This window comes from Penicillium diatomitis, assembly GCF_028827545.1.
Source record: "Penicillium diatomitis strain IBT 30728 chromosome Unknown utg000001l_segment0_segment0, whole genome shotgun sequence".
Classification (NCBI taxonomy): domain Eukaryota; kingdom Fungi; phylum Ascomycota; class Eurotiomycetes; order Eurotiales; family Aspergillaceae; genus Penicillium; species Penicillium diatomitis.
In genome coordinates this window covers 3121990-3142824 of record NW_026623173.1, presented here as the reverse complement: position 1 = coordinate 3142824, position 20835 = coordinate 3121990, and the positions used below count along the sequence as shown (strand labels likewise).

At 52.2% G+C, this 20835-nt stretch overlaps 7 protein-coding genes across 7 annotated transcripts; 3 read left to right on the top strand and 4 right to left on the bottom strand.

Moving 5' to 3' along the window:
- Positions 1-1277: 1277 nt before the first annotated feature.
- Positions 1278-2449, bottom strand: N7539_000873 (uncharacterized protein; the record flags this gene model as incomplete). Its single annotated transcript, XM_056930477.1, has 2 exons — positions 1278-2253; positions 2340-2449. The coding sequence occupies 2 exons, from the start codon at positions 2447-2449 to the stop codon at positions 1278-1280; spliced, it is 1086 nt and encodes a 361-aa protein (XP_056794770.1).
- Positions 2450-3842: 1393 nt separating this feature from the next.
- On the top strand, positions 3843-5538 carry N7539_000872 (Zn(II)2Cys6 transcription factor domain-containing protein; the record flags this gene model as incomplete). Its single annotated transcript, XM_056930476.1, has 3 exons — positions 3843-3953; positions 3981-4673; positions 4813-5538. 3 exons carry the CDS (start codon positions 3843-3845, stop codon positions 5536-5538), a joined length of 1530 nt encoding a protein of 509 aa, XP_056794769.1.
- Positions 5539-6575: 1037 nt separating this feature from the next.
- Positions 6576-9546, bottom strand: N7539_000871 (putative telomere silencing protein Zds1; the record flags this gene model as incomplete). The annotated part of the gene is made up of 3 exons (XM_056930475.1): positions 6576-6833; positions 6900-9317; positions 9541-9546. The coding sequence occupies 3 exons, from the start codon at positions 9544-9546 to the stop codon at positions 6576-6578; spliced, it is 2682 nt and encodes an 893-aa protein (XP_056794768.1).
- Positions 9547-11414: 1868 nt separating this feature from the next.
- N7539_000870 (SYLF and SH3 domain-containing protein) lies at positions 11415-12897 on the bottom strand (the record flags this gene model as incomplete). The annotated part of the gene is made up of 4 exons (XM_056930474.1): positions 11415-11436; positions 11504-12582; positions 12659-12762; positions 12855-12897. The coding sequence occupies 4 exons, from the start codon at positions 12895-12897 to the stop codon at positions 11415-11417; spliced, it is 1248 nt and encodes a 415-aa protein (XP_056794767.1).
- A 1390-nt stretch (positions 12898-14287) lies between these two features.
- On the top strand, positions 14288-16243 carry gem1 (ERMES complex Ca(2+)-binding regulatory GTPase GEM1; the record flags this gene model as incomplete). Its single annotated transcript, XM_056930473.1, has 2 exons — positions 14288-14297; positions 14349-16243. 2 exons carry the CDS (start codon positions 14288-14290, stop codon positions 16241-16243), a joined length of 1905 nt encoding a protein of 634 aa, XP_056794766.1.
- Positions 16244-16958: 715 nt separating this feature from the next.
- On the top strand, positions 16959-19005 carry N7539_000868 (WD40 repeat domain-containing protein; the record flags this gene model as incomplete). Its single annotated transcript, XM_056930472.1, has 6 exons — positions 16959-17109; positions 17202-18138; positions 18192-18477; positions 18548-18748; positions 18804-18879; positions 18947-19005. The coding sequence occupies 6 exons, from the start codon at positions 16959-16961 to the stop codon at positions 19003-19005; spliced, it is 1710 nt and encodes a 569-aa protein (XP_056794765.1).
- Positions 19006-19200: 195 nt separating this feature from the next.
- N7539_000867 (uncharacterized protein) lies at positions 19201-20110 on the bottom strand (the record flags this gene model as incomplete). The annotated part of the gene is made up of 2 exons (XM_056930471.1): positions 19201-19272; positions 19346-20110. 2 exons carry the CDS (start codon positions 20108-20110, stop codon positions 19201-19203), a joined length of 837 nt encoding a protein of 278 aa, XP_056794764.1.
- Positions 20111-20835: the final 725 nt, after the last annotated feature.

Here is a 20835-nt window from a genome sequence, read left to right as displayed (position 1 = left end):
ATTGCATCTCTTGACCACAATGTCTGCCGGCAGACCCACACGATCCATAATGTACAATTGGGGTACCTTCGGCCCTCCCCCCCCTCACTCCGGCAGTTGGATCCCTCTGATGTATTTGTTCGTCAGCACCACGCTGAGTTTAGATTCTCTTCACGCATGTGCAGCCCTCCTCATCAATCAGGCTCTGAAAATATTCGCAAAAAATGCCAGTGTGGAAGAACTCCTTCCTTGGCATCTCTCTTCCATTACTGTGCAGTGTGCAGGACCTCCGGCCTCACACTGACAACAGAATCGACGACTCTGAAAATTGAGATATCCGCTTTCAGCATGAAGACCGAGCCCTGGCGAGTCCGAGCACGGAATTTTGAATCAAGGGTAGACCCTAGCTGGGGCTCTTGTCACAATCTTGATCGCAGAGCATGCAATGGCTGGTGCCAAGTGGGGAGAAATTTGGAGATCGAACAAGATGTTCTCCATATCTGCTGCAGAAACCGTTTACAAAGCACCTATCCTGCCGGCCCGGTGGGACTGGGAAAAGGGGGCCAATGCAAGAAGGTTTTGTTTATAGATCATAACTTCATACACATGTACCACCGGACTGGTTCGGACTGGGAGTCAGTGGTGTCGGAACACAGGGCTGCCAAGTGCCCAGTGCTTATTCAGTTCCAGTATGCCACCATTGCGGAGTCCTGACATCGTGGGGATTGTTTTGCTCTGGTGTTCCATCGTGGTCAGCATCGGTGCTTCAAGTGTCGAGTATGGCAAGATCGATGGCGGACTGTACTTTCCGGACTGTACTTTCCAGGGTTTGCTGAGCGGAGGGCAACGGGGTGCCCGCCGCTTTTGCACGGCTTCTTTTCCTCCAACTTTCGCCTCAAAAGCCTTGCGAATCTCTGCTTCAGTGGTGTTGACCCATGGGCCATTTAAGCGGGATATTGGGTTCCGGAAATTCGGCCACTAATGCACTCGCCCGACTTGGGTATTGGACTGTCGCTGGTCGAGTTTACTCTTGATCACAGAGTCAACCCCCTCCGACAGTGGGAAATATACTGATCTACATGATCGTCCATATCAGATCTAATCGACAGTCTATTTGACAAGAAATAGAAGAAGAGACACCAACAACAAGGTCTATGAAACAACGCAACAGCCGAAATATCAAGCTATGACGAAAACCTCAAAGCTCAAAGCTCAAAGCTCAAGCTCTGCTGGGCACGGTCCCATTGCACAGGCTTTGGACTCTCGGTTCACGCTAGAGAAGGGAGACAAGGCTGAAACTAGACGGTGACAGTCGAGACTGAGTGTACCTCCGTCCCCTTCGCCCTCTTCTTCGCCCTCTTCATCGACCTTGGCGGTGCTTTTGAATTCGAAGCAGTCCCATCAACAAAGCTGCCATCTTCACAAACAGGCCATTCACCGGGCCTCAGCCAGAACTCATCATGAGAGACATGACCCTTGATCTTGCCTTCAAAATCTAGCGGATCGGCAAAGGTCGCCCACCGGCTCCGACGATCCGTCCACCCAGGCCCCATTCGCTCGGTGTGGCCGTCCAGGTCCAGATATCGAGTCTTGTCTCGCGGAAGGTATTGGCCCGGGTGTAGAATATTAAGCCAATAAGTGAAGATCAACATCGGCCCCAGCTCAAAAGCGAACAAGTACCACTCATTGCTCACAATGGGGCTACAGTTGTTTGTGCAGTCAATATTGCCGAATCGATCAAAGGCCTCCACAGTCCGGAAGATGCATCGGAGCAGCACAAAAAAGGACGTGCCGTAGAGGGTCCTGCACACAATCTTGACATTGCGGGGAGTATGCCGCGTTTTGGCTACGCGGCGATGAATGATTGCGACGGTGAGAATGACCATGCTTTCGACCACAATTTGAAGAATGAGTCCTGTGGTGATCAGGTCACCTCCAGACTTGAAGAGCTTTAAGTTGGACTGTGCTGCCGCTAGCCTGGCGGCGCCAGCAGCAGTGACGGTTTCCACTATCACGCCCAAGTACACGAAGACGATGAGGACGCGATCGGGATGGAAGACTGCGTGCATAGGAAGGTAGTTCATCAATCGACCAACCATGTTGTAGGCAGCCGCAGAGTAGATCGGAGGTGCCAGGTAGATAAAGATCGTCTGGGCGATATAAAGGCCCTTATTTCCAGTTTGAAAGCTGCTGATGCAGCGAAGAATCCAGCCGATCGTGAACACCAAACTCCCCAAAAATAGCCAGAACGTGACTCTCCAAAAGCGGTAGTGACTATTGTTCTGTGTTAAATTTGCGTCGAACAACAAGCGAAATGTCATCGAAAGGGAGTCTTGTAAAAGTTCAAGATGCACACTTACAAATTCTGCCATATATGCACTACTAAACTGAGGCCCACGACACCTGCAAAGACAGCGGGTGCAACATGGCTGGGATCATATCGATAGTAGCTGATGACTGTGTCGGACATCTCTCCTCCAGCTGCTGTATTGGATACAAGGGAGAAGACTTCAATGGGTGAGATTCTTTTGGCGTACGGATCTCATCTTTAAATGAAATTTCTCGTTTTGAAAAGCTCCCTTGGGAGCTTCAGGTCCCCTGATGAACATGATCTCATCGGGAGGTCGGGGCGCAGTCGAGCGCTACATGAAGCCGAAAATGAGCAAGTCAAGAGTTAAAGTTGTGTGGGTGACTGGGTGCCCCCCTTGGCTCAAGCTGGCTGGCTCAGCCCTCCCGCGTTGGGGTGGCGCGGCTCATCTGTCAATCTGAGCTCGTGCGAGTCGTGCCTGAATCTGAAAGTTTACGCCATGTCAGCTGGAATACCAAATTGGACGGACAAAATCTAATGGACGAGGACGTTCTATTAGTAAAGCCCGGCAAACTTCAACTTGGCTGAGAACAGCGACCACTGAGCAGTGATTAGGAGGTAGGAAAGATGGGGTAACTCTTGGCGAAGTCGACAGACGTACCGTAGTTATACTCACTGCTCTCCACACTTACTTCACGAGAGATCGCGAGGAGCTGAATCTGGCTTGCTTATCACCTTTTTGGTTGGCTTGGCTGATGCCGGCCAGGGGCTCATGGCTCAACAAACTGTACTTGGCTAGGCAGGTGATCCTAGGCACTACGACATTAGGTTGATGGATCCACATATCTCGACATGGAGTGAAATGGGATTGTATAAATCTCCGCAGGAGATCCTCAGATTGGCGCGACTCTTCCAAGCCGCACCCACTCTCTGCTTCCCTTGCCTACTTGGTATGTACAAGTATGTTTGAAACGGCCTCTTCAAATTGCCTCGTATTTCCACCACTGAGTTACTAACCACTTATTAGAGGGGAATTGCGCAGATCAATCATCGAACTCCAGTTTACTACGGTGCACTTGTAGTGTACGAACTACGAACTACGAAGGGTACAAACCTTCCCCATGTTTGGCCCCCACAAGTACCGTGCAAACAGGTCAAACTGACAGCGCCATACCACATGAGACACCCAATCAACATACATCATCTCCATCGCGGCGGCACATCCAGCCTAATCCAGTTAGACCGAACTGTCTCCTCCCGCTGGGCGTAATCGACCAAGCCACAGCTTACTTTTCCACCTCGTCACTCTTCACTCTTGCACAACCTTTAATTCAGCGGGGTCCCCTTCGGCGGCCCATTTAACTCAAAATGGACACTTGGACAACAGAGCGTTCAAACTCGTTTGCTGAAGCATATCGCGTATCGAAGTCGGTCTCATCCATCATTCTCTCGCACGGTGGGCACTTGCTCGATCACTAGTGACACCGTTGCTCCACCTTTCCAGCGCACATCGTGGGTGTCCCCGGATCAAATTGGGACATAGGTCGGGTCAAGTATGCCGGGAGTACCATCAGGTAGGGCATGCGATGCCTGCCGGAGGCAGAAAAAAAAGGTAATTCTTATCTTGCATCACGCGGACGGTATCTATATAGCATCAATCGATGAAGTCATTGACACACCCATGTTCACCTAGTGTGACGAGGCGCAGCCTACCTGTGGCCGTTGTCTCCGCCTAAAGATTGGATGCCAAGGTTCGGGCAAAAGGCGCTTCAAATTTCAAGAAGAGAGACCATTTGAGAAAAGAGTCATCGCTGGACAACAGGTCAAAGCTTTGCAAACAGCCCCGTACTCAGCGTCGACTCATCTGATTGGTACTTCCCGAGCACATGAGAAATCAGGTGCCTGCTGGCTCATCCCCAGCGATCTGACTGGCAGTACGAAGCAATTAGCATCTGCCTTCCTCCAGACGATCGATTACACCACCGATTTTCGGTGGAACATCGGCTGGAGCTTTGGCCCATATCTCTATGAAATTCCCCGCCGCCTCGGCTCGAATGAGGCCCTGGATCGTGCCGCCGAAGCACTGACCAGTGCTCATGCCGATCTTTGCAGTCGCCAGCATGGGAAAATGCACACGCTGGCCAAATATACAGCCGCATTACGCACACTTCGAGCGTACTTGGAAGACCCAGTCCATGCGCATCAGACCAACACGTTCGCCGCGGTGATGCTTCTGCTGATCTGCCACACAATGATTGGACAACGCAACAGTGTGGAATGGTCTGGACATGCAAACGGTGCGATTCAAATTCTCAAGGCTCGTAGGAATTTGAGGCCTCGAGATCCCTTTGAAGCTCAGATGCAGCTTTCTCTGTCGGGAACTGTGGTAAGTCGATGAACCTAACGATGTTTGTTGCCTGTTTCTACGATTTTCGTGCCAGAATCAGGCCCTGCATTCATTGGTCAAGTCATCTAGTTGACAATTTCATCGACCGCTTCCCTGGGGCTGACAAATTTGGAGATAGCTATTTGAAAACATCTTCAACAAAAAAATGGAGCTCGGCCAAGAAGAGTGGGAAGCACTCATCATCCTCAAATACGACGTCAATAAGCCCGAAGGACGCCTGCTTCTGGCCCTCTCACGAGTCAAAGACGTCATGTCGCGTGCTAAATTACTTCTCTACACGGGAACCGATACCACTGGTATCCTCGACGAGCTATGGGCACTCTACATCGCCTGCAAACTAGATGTCGATCAACTCAAGCAGGCCAGAATGATCACAGATCTATCCGCAGCTCAGCATATCCCGCCCGGTCCACGCAGGGATTGGCTCGTGCGTCTTCTCACGGTATACAAGGACCGGCTCTACGGTCTCGGGATCGTAATCACCCTAATCTTCAATAGCATGCTCCAGTCCCTCGATCTTCACACGGCCTCGCTACAAGCCGATGCATATGCCTTCACGGAGGAGATTCTCTTGCTCAATGACGAATCAGAGTGCCTGCGCCCCGTTGGATCGGGATACATGATCCTCTGCTTGACAGTAGCATGGGTGGCGACTACCGATCTCGTGCAGCGGGAGACGTTGACCAGATGGCTCTATGAGTATCAGCATGATTTCAATTTCTCGCAGTCGGTTTCTTTGCTCAAGGACTTGAAGCGGAATTCGGATCATTTGAGATTAGGCGTTGAGACCAGTCTGTCGAACATTGTAGATTCAACTTGGAATGAACTCACAGTGGGGTCATGATTGTACATAGACTGAGATGTCTGTCTAGGTACTCTCCAGGCGAGAGACGGGACACCCTTGTCTTGAATCAGGAATCCCCCCTCTATGGCCCAGGTTTGCCGCTTTTGTTCTGAGACTTTTTTTTTTCACAATTCATCGCCCAGGCACTAGTTGTTACCACAAAGACAGACACACTAGCAAACAGCACGCTTCCTTTCTACATCAAGAGTACACGGAGGCTGAGCACAAAGTCTTCATCTTGCGGCTCGAGACTCATATCCGTTGCCCAAATTTGCATCGAGTATTATCTACCCACATTCATCCTTCTCTGTTCTTCCGATGCAGGATCCGGGTTGACACGGAATTAAATTTCCTTCAACGAACAAGGCACGTCCATATCGATTCCACACCCGCTGATAGAAATGGTAACGAAGACAAAGGTTAGAAGCTCGGTTCTTGAAAGCGGGTTCGATTTTGCCGCGACAAGAAAAGTCGGGCAGTTGGAAGATCATGGATAGCTCTAACGTGCAAACCCCAGACGCTATGCGAGAAAGTAAGAAACATAAAAGTAGGAAACAAAAAGAGACAAAGAAGGAGCGAGACCACAGGAAGAGAGTGGGAGAACGAGAGAACATGCTTGGAACAGACAGACTATGTGGAGATGCGCGGAATGAGGGAAGAAACGAGGTACGGAGAGGAAGAGAGACAATAGAATGTTTTGACTGGGGGGCGGACGGGAACATCGAGGTTGATCCTCGGTTCACTCGAGATGGAAGAATGCCCCGTGACGTAGTGAAAGAGACGTCAAGGGGTGGAATGGATGGTGGGTGAGGGCTAATGCAGGTAACTAGAGTGACCTTGTATGGAATATGCAGTCTGGCGACTGCAAAGTAGAGTATAGCACATAATCTGGACAGAACACGTCGCAGCCTCCTGTCCAATCATCTGTACAGCCTCATCAATCCGCAGAGGGCGGCCCTCGAGAATATTACTGAGGTGAATCCAAGAGAGATCGAAGCATAAAGCAGTCTTGAGGGTGCATCAAGCGCGGTACACCTTCAGCGCCTGGGCCCCGTCCCCCACATGTCATCTTCTTCATCGTCATCAAGCTGACAATCATCTCCAAAAGATGAGTGACCATGCTGATAGGAGCCCGAGTTGTAGTGCTGGCCATTGTCATAACCTTGCTGGCTAGATCTTCCGCTGTTCTGATAGTGATCCTGCTGATCTTCCTCATAGTCATACATCGAATCACCGTATCCAGAGTCCCCGTACTGCTGCTGCTGCTGCTGCTGCTGCTGATGTTGCTGCTGCTGCTAGACGAAGCAAAACATTGTCAGTGATCGAAAATCGCAACTGTTCAATGTCTATGGCTCACTTACCTCCTGGTATCGTTGATATTGTTGATATTCTTCAGACTGTTCACGAGATTTCGTTGACCTTTGGGAGTTCGACGAGGCAACCATGTGAGGATGCATTTGCTGAACTTTCTCCAGATAGGAGTACATAAAGTTACTCAGCAGCACTTGAGAATAGAGGGCTCGTCGAGGATTGGCTAGCTTGATATGGGCCATGCGGTAGATAGCCCGCTCTTCCAGCATGGTAAACCGAGTCCAGGGGTAGTCGATATCAGGTCGTAGTTGACGGGCCGGTGGCTCCGGAGAGAGACCTCGGGACGAATTCTTGCGATGATGGCTCTCTCCGCTGTGCTTCTTGCGCCCACCGCCAAAAATGGATGAGAAAATACCATCTTTTTCCTTCTTGGAGTCACCAGATGCACGGCGTACACCATCCTTGCGCCGCTCATCCTCCAATTTGGGATCCAGGCGATCCAGAACAAGACTTTCTCTGCCTTTCGGGACATTTTCCGCGGCCGCTGGCACCTCGATTCGTGCAGGTGCCAGGGGCTTATCGTTTGACTTGGATCTGTTCTTCTTTGCATCACTTTCCTTCTCCTTCTTCTTCTCTTTCTCCTCGCTACCTCTTAACCAGTGCCAGCTGGATTTTCGACCTTCCGAGTCTTTCTTCGATTTCTTCCCTTCTGACTTGCGGTCTTCCGTTTTCCGTTCTTCCGTTACTGTGGGAATAAAGGAGAGACTGTCTGTTCTCGTGCTGTTGCCTGGTATCATCTGCGGCTGGTTGGCCAGCTCTTCAAGCTTATAGCTCGACTCTTTGCCCGAATGTCGGTTCAAAGGAGGCCGCTTGGCAGGTGCAGCATGGAGCACTGGAGAAGTTTTGCCAGGAAGAGGAGGATTGGTGTCGCGATCCGGGGACAACGGTGGCTGCGCAATTGGACTTAGCGGTGCCGGACTACTTTCAGGAGGCGGTGTTTCAACGATTGCAGGGATTTTGTGGTCAGACGTAGGAGTCACCGAGGTTGAGCGGCCGTTCGAGCTGATACCTGAATGCCATTGACGTGACTGAGAGGTTGCATCACTGCCAGCGGAACCAGGACGACCATACGATGAATCGTACTGGGAATGAGAGAACGACTGATCATGTCGATCAGTCTCTGAACCCCCAATAGACGAATTGAAGGTCGAACCAACGGGAGAGCTTGGTGCAGGTCCTGTGGCCTGAGACGAAATTGACGGCGATCGCATTGCCCGCTCGGCAGCAGACGTTGGATCGGTAGATGCGCGAGCGACTCCCGGGTCAGCCTGCTCATTCAATGGAGAGGCCACCGAGGAAGGCCGCGTTTGGGTCGATTCTGAGAGCGCCCTGCCAACACGTTTGGAATACGGGACCTTTTCACCCTTCTTCAAGCTCGCCTTTTTATACTGTGTCCGGGTCGATCGCCGCAGACTGTGGCCCGGCGGCGCGGGCGGTAGTATCGGCTGGTCTTCCTCGGCCACAATAGTCATGTTTTGAAGTCCCCGTACCACGGGGTCCTTGTCGTCCGGTGTGGTGTCGTCCACCAAAGTCTCCAGCTCTTGCAGATTTGGACTCAGCATGGCTGCCCGGCGACTAGATTGTGAACGTTGCCGCTCCAATCGCTCCGCGCCGTCTCGGTATCCGTTGGAATCCTCGATCTGTCGAGACAACATGGACCGTTTTCGACGAAGAGCGACATCGAATCCCTGGCCCTGGCCCTGAGCCGGAACGGTAGAGAACTCGCCCGACTTCCGCTTGATGATATCGGCTTTACTTTCGAGGAAACTTCGAAACTCCTGCGGCGCAAGCTCGGGATGCAAGCTAGCCGGGACCCAGAACAACCTGGACGCATCGTTCTCGTCGGCGGAGGGTGATGGAGGCAGAGAGGGTATCGACATATTGCCGCCAAAGGAGGGAAGGTCAGGGTCACCCGCTGCTGCGACGTCCATGGACATACGCCGAATGGCCGCCAAGTTGTTCAACTCCTGGACGACTGCAGCCGGGTTCGATTCATATTCGATATCGTTCAGAGGAAATGATGACCTCGCCGTTTCGGAGGGGGGACGGATCGAGTCGGGAGACCCGGGTTCGCTGTCTCGATCGAAGGATCGTTGGCCAACGAGCGGTGGCCGCAGATTGCCATTGGGTTGCGTGAACTGTTCCGCAGTGGGAGATCTATGCGTCGCTCTCGACGGCGATAACAAAGGATCGGAGCCGGCATCTTGCCGTTGGACAGTCGTGATAGACTCGCTGGAAGCGGAGGTTATATAGCTCAGTCGTCGGGACTCGTTCGGTTCGTAGTCATCGTCATACATATGACCAATCGCTTCTGTCACATGGTGGCTGGGGTCGCTGATTGACAGATGGGCGACATGGCCCTTGCGTGTCGTGTGTCCTCCACTAGCCTCAGGGGCCCTCGCGGTAGCCTAAAATAAATGAGAGGTATGAGCACAGTGACGGATAAATACGTGGTTACCACCTCGTAGACACTCATGACGACTTCTCGGATGAGTCTCTTCAAAGCGCATCCCAGAATGGTCCGGGTGCAGTACCGAGGGAGGGGGGAGAAGGTCAAAAATGGGCATAGCATGGAGGGTCTCGGCCCCGTCAAGCCGGCAAGGGGAGTGCAGATTCATTGGAAGCACTCACCTGCATGGGAACCAGCTGTAGGGTTACCGGAGAATACAAGCGCAGCCCTTGAAACTCAGAAGAAATGCGAAGCCCACAGAGAGTTGGGCGAGGGGAGAGAATCAGTGTACCACCTTCAGACCACGATGTAAGGTCATCGAAGCGGGGAGGCAGAAGGGACGGAACAGCAGAAAGCGTCGTGGACTCGGGAGACAGGAAGATGCGGGCTATCCGGTAGCTATCGCTCTCGTTGATTCATTTGACGGAATGTGCAAGAGATGATTTGGCCAGACGCGGGCAATCTCACAGGAGCAGGGGGTTTGGAGGTGGGCGCGGAGGATCCTGGAAAAGATGAAGCCAAGCTGATGAGGGGGGGGGTTCGGTGGAGGGACGCGGAGGTTTCGAATACGTTGGAGAACCGTCGGGCGGAGAGGGAGGCGCGAGGTGACGACCGAGGAGGGCTGAAGCACCTGACACAAGACGATTTGGTAGGAGGGAGTAGTAGTGCGTGCTGCAGTCACCACACTCTTTGATCACGGTTGATGTGAATGAGCGGAAGACCAAAAGCCAAGAATGACAAGAGAGAAGGCGCACGATGAACGCCTGTTCCCTTTTAGAAATTCGGGTTCAACAATGACTTGCACGAGGACACCGGGGGGCGGCTCCACTTTTGGGCTCATTTAAAGCACCGTTCGGGTCGACAGCACTTCCAGAGCCGTTGGAGCCCGGTAGCTTCTGCGTGATAGGCGCCTCAATCCGTGATGATTCCCACCCAGGTTGGCATGAACTAGGGCCCAAAGTCAAAATTTGATCCAAAGGCACAGCGTGATGAGCCTAGGCCGCGACTAGACTCCACGGCTCGCTTCTCGTCAGAGGGCCGATCCCATTGACAATCGAGTAACTATGGGGGGCCAGATCGGGGCACCACCGAGGATCTACACACGACCCTGTTTCGAGAACGTTTGAGGAGGCGTCCGTCCGTTCCACTTGCGTCGTTCTTCACAAGGCAAGCCCGCCGGTGAGCCACAGTGGTACCGACTGGTCAAGCATATACACGTCAGCCGTATGGACAAATATCCCGTCCAGAGCCAGAATACAAGATCGTGTGAGCCTGTGAGGAAGGTAAATCTCAGCAGGTCGACCCGGCCGGAGACACGTGCTTTAGGGCGTTGGTCTCCGCCCGACAACTGGCCAGTCCTGGTAGCCCATTCCAAGTGGTTCATCATCTTGTTGGACCGGTGACAACAAGGCCTATTCCAGATGCCTGGATCAGTAGACACGAGCGATCGCACTCTCACGTTCTCCACATCGTTCGCGTAAAGGAAAATCAGAGAACGTACCTCCTCTTGCTCTCAGAATGTAGACACGAGTTGCTCGAATGGATAGTTGGAGACTCATTCTGGACTGTCAGTCAGGCGTGACACGTGACACGAATTTCTGGTTTAAGGTTACGGCAATAGAAGACGAGTTCGTTGCTAATGGTCGGAACGAGAAAAGGACTCTCATGTCTATGGATGACATTGCAACAAAAGAAAATATCCGAGCAGAAGAGAAGCAGAGCACGCAAGTCACACGCCAAAGGACACCAGGCCAACAAAGAACACTAGGGCGAAGAAACGAAGGAACAGAAGACAGTCAATCGGAGGTATGAAGACGGAGGGTCTAGCACTCGACAAGACGATGGAAAATGCAGACTTCAGAATAGGGTCAATGACAGCGGAACGCCCCGTGTGTGAAGGAATAACTGGCGAGTCAAGCCTTGGTAAACTCATGTGGGAATGGGGAATCAGGTAGATACAGATACGGCCTATGATATCAGAGACATGTGGGAGACCCGCAGGCAGAGAGGGAAGGGAGTAATGAAAGTGAAGGCAGCAAGTCACAAGAGATGCCGCCTAGGAGGCATCGACGTAATTGCTGAAGTATCAAGTCAGTAGGGAGACCTTCGCTTGGATGATGGTGATGCCAGAGACACTTCGCTTACCTGGGGAAGATGCCAACGCGGTCGCCAATCCGACCCGTCCACCAGTCCTCGGCTTTGTCTGTCCGCTTGAGAATGGTGATAATGTCGCCCTTCTTGAACCCCAGATCTCCATCTTGGTCGGCATCAAAAGTGTAGAGTGCAACTGCTTGATCGGATCGGAGAGCAGCGCCCTGGCCTGGCTTTTGTCCGAAGACGGGCTTGGGCGCAGTCGGACGGGAGGGACGGCTATCGGAGTAATTGTATTCCTCGTTCCTGGGCGTCGTGTTGCTCCGACTGCGCCCATAGTCTCCGACGGAATCATTTGAGAATCCACGGGTGGTTGAAGAACGAGACACGCCGCCGACCGGTCGATCATACACGTCATCATTCCACGAGGTGTTCGCCCGGCGTGGCTTGTCACGATACTCGTAACCCCCAGCTTCATCAAACGTACTTGCGCGGTTGCGATTGCTGCGCGCGCCTTGACCGTAAGCTTCCCCCCGGCGACCTTCCCAAACCACATCGTCATGGCTGTCATCGTAGACAGGAATGTCGTTGTACATGGCATCTCCACCTGCGCGAGCGTTGCCCTGGAAAGCTCGAGAGTTGAGCACGCGCATCAGAGCGTCGGTAGACGGAGGGGGTCGCACGCTGCCGCTGAGCAGTTGAGCCGCGCTCACGCGGCTCTGGTACATCTTCTCGTTGGCGTCCTTGCGCTCCACAAGCATACTGCCCTCGAGACTGACACCCGCGAAGAGACCCTTGGTCTTGGAGTATGAGAAGACCGCCGCAACGCCCTTGGTGCTCGCTGCGCCCGCGGCCTCAGCATTACGACCGACAGGGCCGGCTGCCAGAGAAACATTTCCGCCGAGCGTCAAAGTGCCAAATTGTGAGAATGCCCGCACCGCCGAGGCATCGTTCAAGATGAAGACAAAGTCCGTCAGCTCAAACCCAATCTGACCACCCACACCAGCACCAGCGGTGACAATGGCGGATGGGGCGGACCAGGAGCCATCGGCGAGACGAGCAACAACGATACCGGAACCGAAGCGACCGGAACCAATGAAACCAGCTTTGAGGACTGTGAGAATCGCGAGACCCTGGACCGATATCGAAGAATGTCAGCCCACTGTGATCATCGTGTCTACCCCGCGCGAACTGCGCGAATTGCCTTACCTTTGCACCGGCCAGGATCTCTGGCGGAATGACTTTGTCGGGACCGAAGGCTTGTCTTGGGTCCACAAAGGAGGTCAAGATCTTGCTCGCCTTTTTACATTCGCCTATTCACGTGAAAGAAAGTTGAGGGTTAGCCGGCGGAGCCGTGCGGCGATTGCGGGGAAAGAGGCGTTTGGAGAGGGATCATGGCACATACTGCTCAAGGAGGAAGGCAGCGGATTGTGAATACCCATAGGCATTGTGACCGGATTCTTCGCGAACCGAGATTGAAGAAGAATTGAAGAGAGCAAAAAGGGGAGGTAAAGGAGGGGAAATTGAAGAGGCTGATGCTACCGGCAGACCAGCGTGGGCGCAGGCGATCGGGCAGTTAGTCAGACTCAGATGGGGCCGGATCAACAGCCCATCCATGTTCAAGTGGGCCTGCCCGGTAACGGCTGGCGCGGGATGGTTCGTGGCCAGAGGTACCTACAGCAGTACTACCAGTAGTAGTAATCGGAAGTACACTTCTACAGTCGTATATTCATGTAGCAGCCACCGAGGATGCTCTTGGGATGTTCATCCTTTTCCTCGATTTTGCTTCCAGTTGACCCATCTAGAGGAATCCTGAAGAAAACTAGACGAGAAGATATTGTGATATATTCAGTGGGCCGGCCTCGATGTTCTCGAACTGGTGATTTCAGGAATCAACCCATGTTTGCAAATTCTCCGATTCATGTGAAAATGGGCTCCACCTGATGAGCTGCTGTCCTTGAGTCGTCTCTTACCTTCAGCCGACGACGCGAGACTGTCCACCTATTTCGTACCTAAATTCCTGGTGTCAAAGGAATTACCCACATCAATTAGGGTATCCGAGTCATACCTGAGTACCTATCTTACTACCTGAGTGTTCGAGGTTGCGTTGAACAGTATGTATTCAATCGGGTAGGTAGATCGGAAGTATTCTTATTCCCATGACAGTGAAGCCCTCTGTACTAGTACCTTATCACCTCCAAGCTCGAGATTCTCGACAGCAAAGTCCCTACCGAGAGTTACTTGGCGTAAAAATTAGGTCATTCCTGAGTTTTGGGCAAGTTAAGTGACATTGTTCGAAAAGGTTTGGTGTTGAGGTTGACGCAACAAATTCCGTACCGTTGCAACATCTCGGCCGCTCAGCAGTCAGTCCCAAGACTGATGAAAGTAATCTGCCAATCGTGCTCTCTCCGATGAGGAAAATCAGTGGACCAAGTTTATGCTCGTCAATAATATAATGCCGTCTTGTCATTCGCGTACGAGCTTATCTTTGAAGTGGAAGGTAAGGCTCAAGTCAATGGAAGTCAAGAATCACCCGAGGACGCTTCACTGCAGTCTGCACCATATAGCCTTACGACCTCGAATTTACCCGCAGAAAGGAATCATTGACCGCCTTGATGCCTTAGACTGGAATTGTGAGGTCATGGGAAACTGGCACCGGATCCGCACCTCGGCTTGGCACCTGCAGCCCGCAACGACCTTCATTCGAGGTAACCATCGTCGTCAGCATCTGGTGGTTCCCCAGGAAATTGCATAACTCTGCCCGGTCCTCTCGATCCGGCAATTCCACATTGGTCATGTCAATATTCCGACTCTGAGCGGCAGAGACATATAGGCGCCATGTCGACCGGTAAGATGGTTCTGACCGAGCTCGCTGTGGACTCTCGCTAAGACCTCACAGTCCGCATCTGCGTATGTGGCGATGAAGGCACCGGCAAATCTAGCCTGATCACCTCTTTGGTGAAGGGTGTCTTCGTCACAAACAAGATCCAGCCTGTTCTCCCTCAGATCACCATTCCGCCGACTATCGGAACTCCCGAGAATGTCACCACGACCACCGTTGTTGATACATCCGCCGTACCACAAGAACGAAATAACTTGGGGCGGGAAATCCGCAAGTCAAATGTGATCCTGCTAGTCTACTCCGATCATTACAGCTACGAACGCATCGCGCTGTTCTGGATGCCATACTTCCGATCGCTAGGAGTCAACGTCCCAGTGGTCTTATGCGCAAACAAGTCGGATCTGGCAGGGAAGCAAAGCGAAGCCCAGGTCATTGAGGAGGAGATGCTCCCGCTCATGTCAGAATTCAAGGAGATCGACTCGTGCATTCGAACCAGCGCCAGGGAGCACCGAAACGTCAACGAGGCCTTCTTTGTGTGCCAGAAAGCAGTCACTCACCCAATCGCGCCTTTGTTTGATTCCAAAGAGGCTGCTCTCAAGCCAGCTGCAGTGTCGGCGCTACAGCGCATCTTCTATCTCAGTGACAAAGACCGTGATGGCTACCTTTCGGACAAAGAGCTAGGAGATTTCCAAACGCGATGTTTTGGAAAATCATTGAGCGACGAGGACTTGGCCCACATCAAAGAGACGATCGAGAAAGGATATCCCGACTCAGTGACCGAGTCAGGAATTGACTGCAGGGGATTTATCTATCTGAACAAGCTGTATGCCGAGAAGGGTCGCCATGAGACAGTCTGGATTATTCTGCGAGCCTTTCAATACACCGATAACCTTTCCCTTCAAGAAACTTTCCTCCATCCGCGTTTCGAAGTTCCCCCATTCGCATCGGCTGAGTTGTCCCCCGAAGGATACAGGTTCTTCGTCAACCTTTTCCTTCTGTCTGACAAGGACAATGATGGTGGATTGAATAGCACCGAGCTAGAATCGCTTTTCGCCCCAACTCCAGGTCTCCCCGCTTCATGGGCGGATGGCTCATTCCCTTCTTCCACTGTGCGCAACGAAGCGGGCCATGTCACTCTGCAAGGATGGCTCGCTCAGTGGAGCATGACGACTTTCATGTCTCCAAAAACCACTTTGGAATACCTAGCATACCTAGGGTTTGAATCTGCTGATCGCAGCAACCCTTCTACCACTGCCGCTTTGAAGGTGACAAGGCCCCGCAAGCGGCGGGGGCGTCCCGGGCGAGTCGGACGAAATGTGGTGCAATGCCATGTATTGGGCGCTCCCGGCTCAGGCAAGTCGGCACTGCTTGATGCGCTGCTCTCCCGAGGCTTCAGCACGACGTATCATCCGACCATCCAACCCCGGACAGCTGTCAACACGGTCGAGCTTCCTGGCGGCAAGCAGTGTTATCTCATCATGGATGAGCTGGGAGAATTGGAACCGGCCTTGCTCGAGAATCGAACCAAACTACTGGATCAATGCGATGTTATCGCTTACACGTACGACTCCTCAGATCCGGATTCTTTTGCTTACATTCCGGCCCTCCGAGCAAAATACCCTCATCTGGAAGACCTTCCCAGTGTCTTTATCGCGCTCAAAGCTGATTTAGACCGTACCACTCAGCGGGCTGAATACCAGCCACATGAGTATACTGCCATGCTGAAGATGCCCAGTCCACCCCTCCACGTAAGCGTCACCTGGTCCTCAATCCAGGAAGTTTTCGTGCACATCGCGGAGGCTGCTATGGAACCCAGCACCGCCTTTCCGCGCAGCGAGGAGGATATCGAAGGGAAATGGATGTCTTGGGGAATCGCACTTGGAGCCGTGGTCTGCGCGGGAGCTGCAGCTGTAGTGATATGGCGTCGAGTGAGTGGTGGCAGTGGGGCTTAATGGCTCGCTTTTTTTTAGGATTATATCTTCTTTAGAACCTCTAGAACCAATACCCAACTGATGATCTTCGATCTGGACTATTTCACTGCTCAGAAATCGGCTCACCGAGATAAACTCATACTTGCGTCGCTGCGTTTCCATTCCACGTGAGACATGTTCCTGAGTGTTTCCACAAAATGCCGTCGGGCACAGTTCGCCCGGCTTCCCCGCTATTGGCCCAGGCACGAGACTTGCCTTCTCCGCTCGACTTACCCCAGACGACGCCTCGCAGATCGCACCACGTTCAGCAGCTGTCTTCTCCGCGTCTCACCTGTCTTTTACCAGCGTCCTTCAACGTCAATCTCTGATAAAGTTGAAACTTGATCACCACATAATCTCACGATATCTCCTGTGTTTTGTGGTCCCAAGTGTCCTTCTTGTGCTCGACTCGATTAAGCGACTGGCGCCCCGTCACTTCGTCTAGTCCTGGTTTCAACAAAAGAACACACAGCTAGGCCAAAGCAACCATGTTGTAAGTCCTTCTCCCTGGTCTGATCTGTACCATGTTTCGATTCTTGGATGGGGAGGACTGCTGCGTCATGCTGTCATCCGTCTTTTCTCTCGACTGTGTGTCTGCGCGGGCTCCTCCCCGCCTGACTCCTCGTACTGGCGCAGTCGCATGCTCATTCTGGCGTGGACACACCTGTTCTGATTCTACCATCACTAATATCGAAATATGAACAGTGTTTTACCTCCACCCCCTCCGCGCTACACCATTCCCGTCGCGTATGCGGCGGGTGCTGCCAATGGCATGGCGGTTCCGGTTGTTGAAACGAACAACATCATCACCCATCCCGACGGCGGATGTCCACTGCAAGTTGGAGAAGGTCAGTGTTGGAGAGAAGTGGCCACGAAACATCGGGGCTGCAGGAGATTGGTCGACGGTGCCCGGCTAACGTTCTCGCCGTATTCGAAATAGGCACATACACCTTGAAAGATGACTTGCTCCTCGCAACGCCTCCACCTCATCCGTCCGAAGCGCCAATTATCAATCCTAATCCGCTAGCGACAGTTCCATCACCACCAACCTCTGGTGTCAAGCTCTCTCTCGTAAGCCTTGACCCACGGAGACAGCCACCTACGTTTTTAAAGTCGGGGATATCCGCTCCTCCGTTTGGCGATGGAAACGCTGCCCTTGCGGCACCTGCTGTGCCGGCAAAGGATGCCAATAAACGACGAAAGCCCAAGAACAACATCATCAAGAGTAGTTCTTCTTTCGTGTCAAGAGTGATTACCAACGAAACCTCCGCCAAGCGTCTTGCTGATCGCGACCCGAACGGCGTTTTCGCTTTTGCCAACATCAATCGCGCTTTCCAATGGCTCGACCTCAATTCTGCACAGAAGGAAGAACACTTGACGAAGGTTTTGTTCACCAAAGCACAAATGCTTTGCCACGACATCAACGAAGTGACAAAAACCTCGTCACATCTCGACATCGTGATGGGCTCTTCAGCAGGGGACATCATCTGGTACGAGCCCATGTCTCAGAAATATGCTCGGATCAACAAGAATGGAGTTATCAACAATTCACCTGTCACAAATATCAAATGGCTGCCTGGCTCCGAGAATCTGTTCCTGGCATCCCATGCTAATGGTGGGCTTGTGGTTTATGACAAGGAGAAAGAAGATGCTCTCTTCACCCCGGAGCACAACTTGTCTTCTGAAGCCGGCTACACTCGATTGCCGCTGGAGATCTTGAAATCGGTCAATTCAAAAAACCAGAAGACCAACCCGGTATCTTTCTGGAAATTGGCCAACCAGCGTATTTCTCACTTTTCCTTTTCGCCAGACCAGAGGCATTTGGCAGTCGTCTTGGATGACGGGTCACTTCGCCTGATGGATTACCTGCAAGAGGAGTAGGTTCTGATGTACGTCTTTGGATATTAAAACTATGCTAACATGTGACTAGAGTGTTGGACGTCTTCCGAAGCTACTACGGCGGCTTGATTTGCGTCTGCTGGTCTCCCGACGGAAAGTACATCGTGACTGGAGGACAAGACGATTTGGTCACGATCTGGTCCTTCCCTGAGCGAAGAATCATTGCACGGTGCCAAGGCCATAATTCGTGGGTGTCAGCCGTCGCTTTTGATCCATGGCGCTGTGACCAGAAGACGTACCGCTTCGGTAGCGTGGGAGACGATTGCCGGCTTTTGTTGTGGGATTTCAGCGTCGGCATGCTTCGCCGACCGCGGGCTGTGAGTGTTTATTTCTTATTTTTTTATCTGAACATCCTGATCATTTTGTCTAACCATGATTGGCATGCAGCACCACCAAAACTCCGCTCGCCATCGTAGTAGTCTCGTCGTGCCAAGCACGCAGACCTCGAACCGCCATCGAGCAGACAGTGGTGCGAATCGCATGCGATCTGACTCTGGACTTACCGAGAAATTCGAAGACGACCCAGATCCCCTGGCAAGTCACCCGGTCGAACCTCGGGCTCGGACTGCACTTTTACCTCCGATTATGGTGAGCTCATTTTCTACACAGAGATTGTAATACTTGAGACTGACAGTGACTCTAGTCTAAGGTCGTTGGGGAGGATCCTATCTGCTGGCTCGGTTTTCAAAACGATTGCATTATGACCTCTTCTCTAGAGGGTAAGTGGCTTCTGGTCCTGGAGAGTGAACTTGCGCGAGAAATCCTCTGCTCACATAAGACACACAGGCCATATCCGGACTTGGGAACGACCCAGCGATAGTGTAATCAAGGATCACCGCCTCTGATTCCATTTGAACACAGCGGGAAACCAAGCCCTTTACAATGTCACTATGGAGGCTTTCATGAACCTAGTCCCTTTCAGATACCCACTTGGTCAAGCAAATTCACTTTCGTAAAAAAAAACCTTTCCCCCCAATGAACACATAGCCCACCAAGATGACGTCTTGGTTGGGCCCGCAGTAAGCAAGAAGGTTTTTTCGTCACAGCTTGGAAGTCGCCGTCGACTGAGTCTCGAACTCGGTCGTGCACATGAGGAACGTGTCCCGGAGAGCCTTCTCACAATTAGCCTCGGCACAAAGTGTTGAAAGACCAAGCGAGGTCGCTCGCTGGTGGATGATCACTTACCGACAAACGATACTTCTCATTGATCTCCTGGTAATCATCTCCAGCCAGCATGTCACAGAAATGGCGAATAGAAGGATAGTGCACAATGGAAATCTCATTCCACCACTCCTGCTGCGGTCTGTCTGGCGATCCCCTCGAATCTTCCTTCTGCCCTGATCCCGGAGGCACCACATTACCCACCAATTTCGCATCGCCGCCACGCTTCCCTGCAACAGGGATGAATGCCTGTCCATACTTGTAGTAACTCTCTTTCCCGCCCGGATGATGGAAGTGTAAGAGATTGAGCATTGTGACTGGCCCGGGATGAGTCTCTGTCAACACCTTCATGAAGTCAAGTAGTTGTGGCGAGACTTCCAGATTCTGCGAGGACTCCTTGCTCCCTTCGCGGAGCACCTTGTCCAGCGATCCTGTGAGAGGAATGCCAGGAGCTTTTTGTTTAAGCTGCGCATCACGGGCTGGATAGGTCGCGATGAGCTTGGATGGAATCCCGGCTGTCACTTTATATTCCGCAGTAATGGCAGACCGCAGAGTAGCGGGGATTGGGTCGTTGGTGTCTTTTGGGTCATTTTTTGCCAGAAGAACGAGAAGATCCCAAGGTGTTTGGGTCAAGGTGTTCTGGTCGAGGATCGTTGGGTGGATCACCACGTGGCGGGGGCGCGACGCCACGATCACTTTGATGTCGGGACATTGCTTGAGTTGCTGGAGGAAGGACTGGGGGTCCGTAGACTTGGAGAAGGAGAGAAGATGAAGTGTTGCCACGGGCATTGTGGGATTGCTGGATTGAGGAATTTCTTGTGAAAGAATCTACTTTGGCAATCTCGACTAGATTGGATGTCTCAGGTGATTCTAGACAAGATAAGACAGATACAGTAGGGAAATCTGGTCGAGGCGAACAAGTGCCATATTTAACTTGGACAAGCTCGGGATTCTTGTGCGGAGAAGCTTTTGGGGAAACGGGATGGGCCGAGGTCTGGCGGCGTACTTGAGAAGTAGTGGAGGTTCGGCTAGTGGCTGCTCCGAACTATGATACGATGCTTGGAAATTTACATGCTGGACCATGAACGTTAGAGATAGATACGGCTTCACATACTACAGACTTCGTACAGGAAGTTGCGAATATGGATTCATCCATATGAGGATCCTCCAATCGCAAGCGTCATCCCTGCGACCTGGATGAAGCAGCGATCCAAAAGTCGGACTCTGGTTTAGCATCCCACTTATGGACTTATGGTGCCGAGTTGAAAGCGTACAAGATCAGAGCTAGCGGCTGAATTCTATTGCTGTCTCAAGCTGTGCAGGCCAACGGTGGCAACGAAGCTATTGTTTATTCACAGGCTGCCGAGTCTAGGCTCGTCGTCCCCGTTTTGTGAATACAAAGTGCGAGGCATGAGACGTGGAACTGAGTTTGAGTTTGACGAGCGCTGAGCAAGCGAATGTTGACAGATATGGTGAATAACGTAGTCTCATATAGAGCCAAATACCGCATTTCT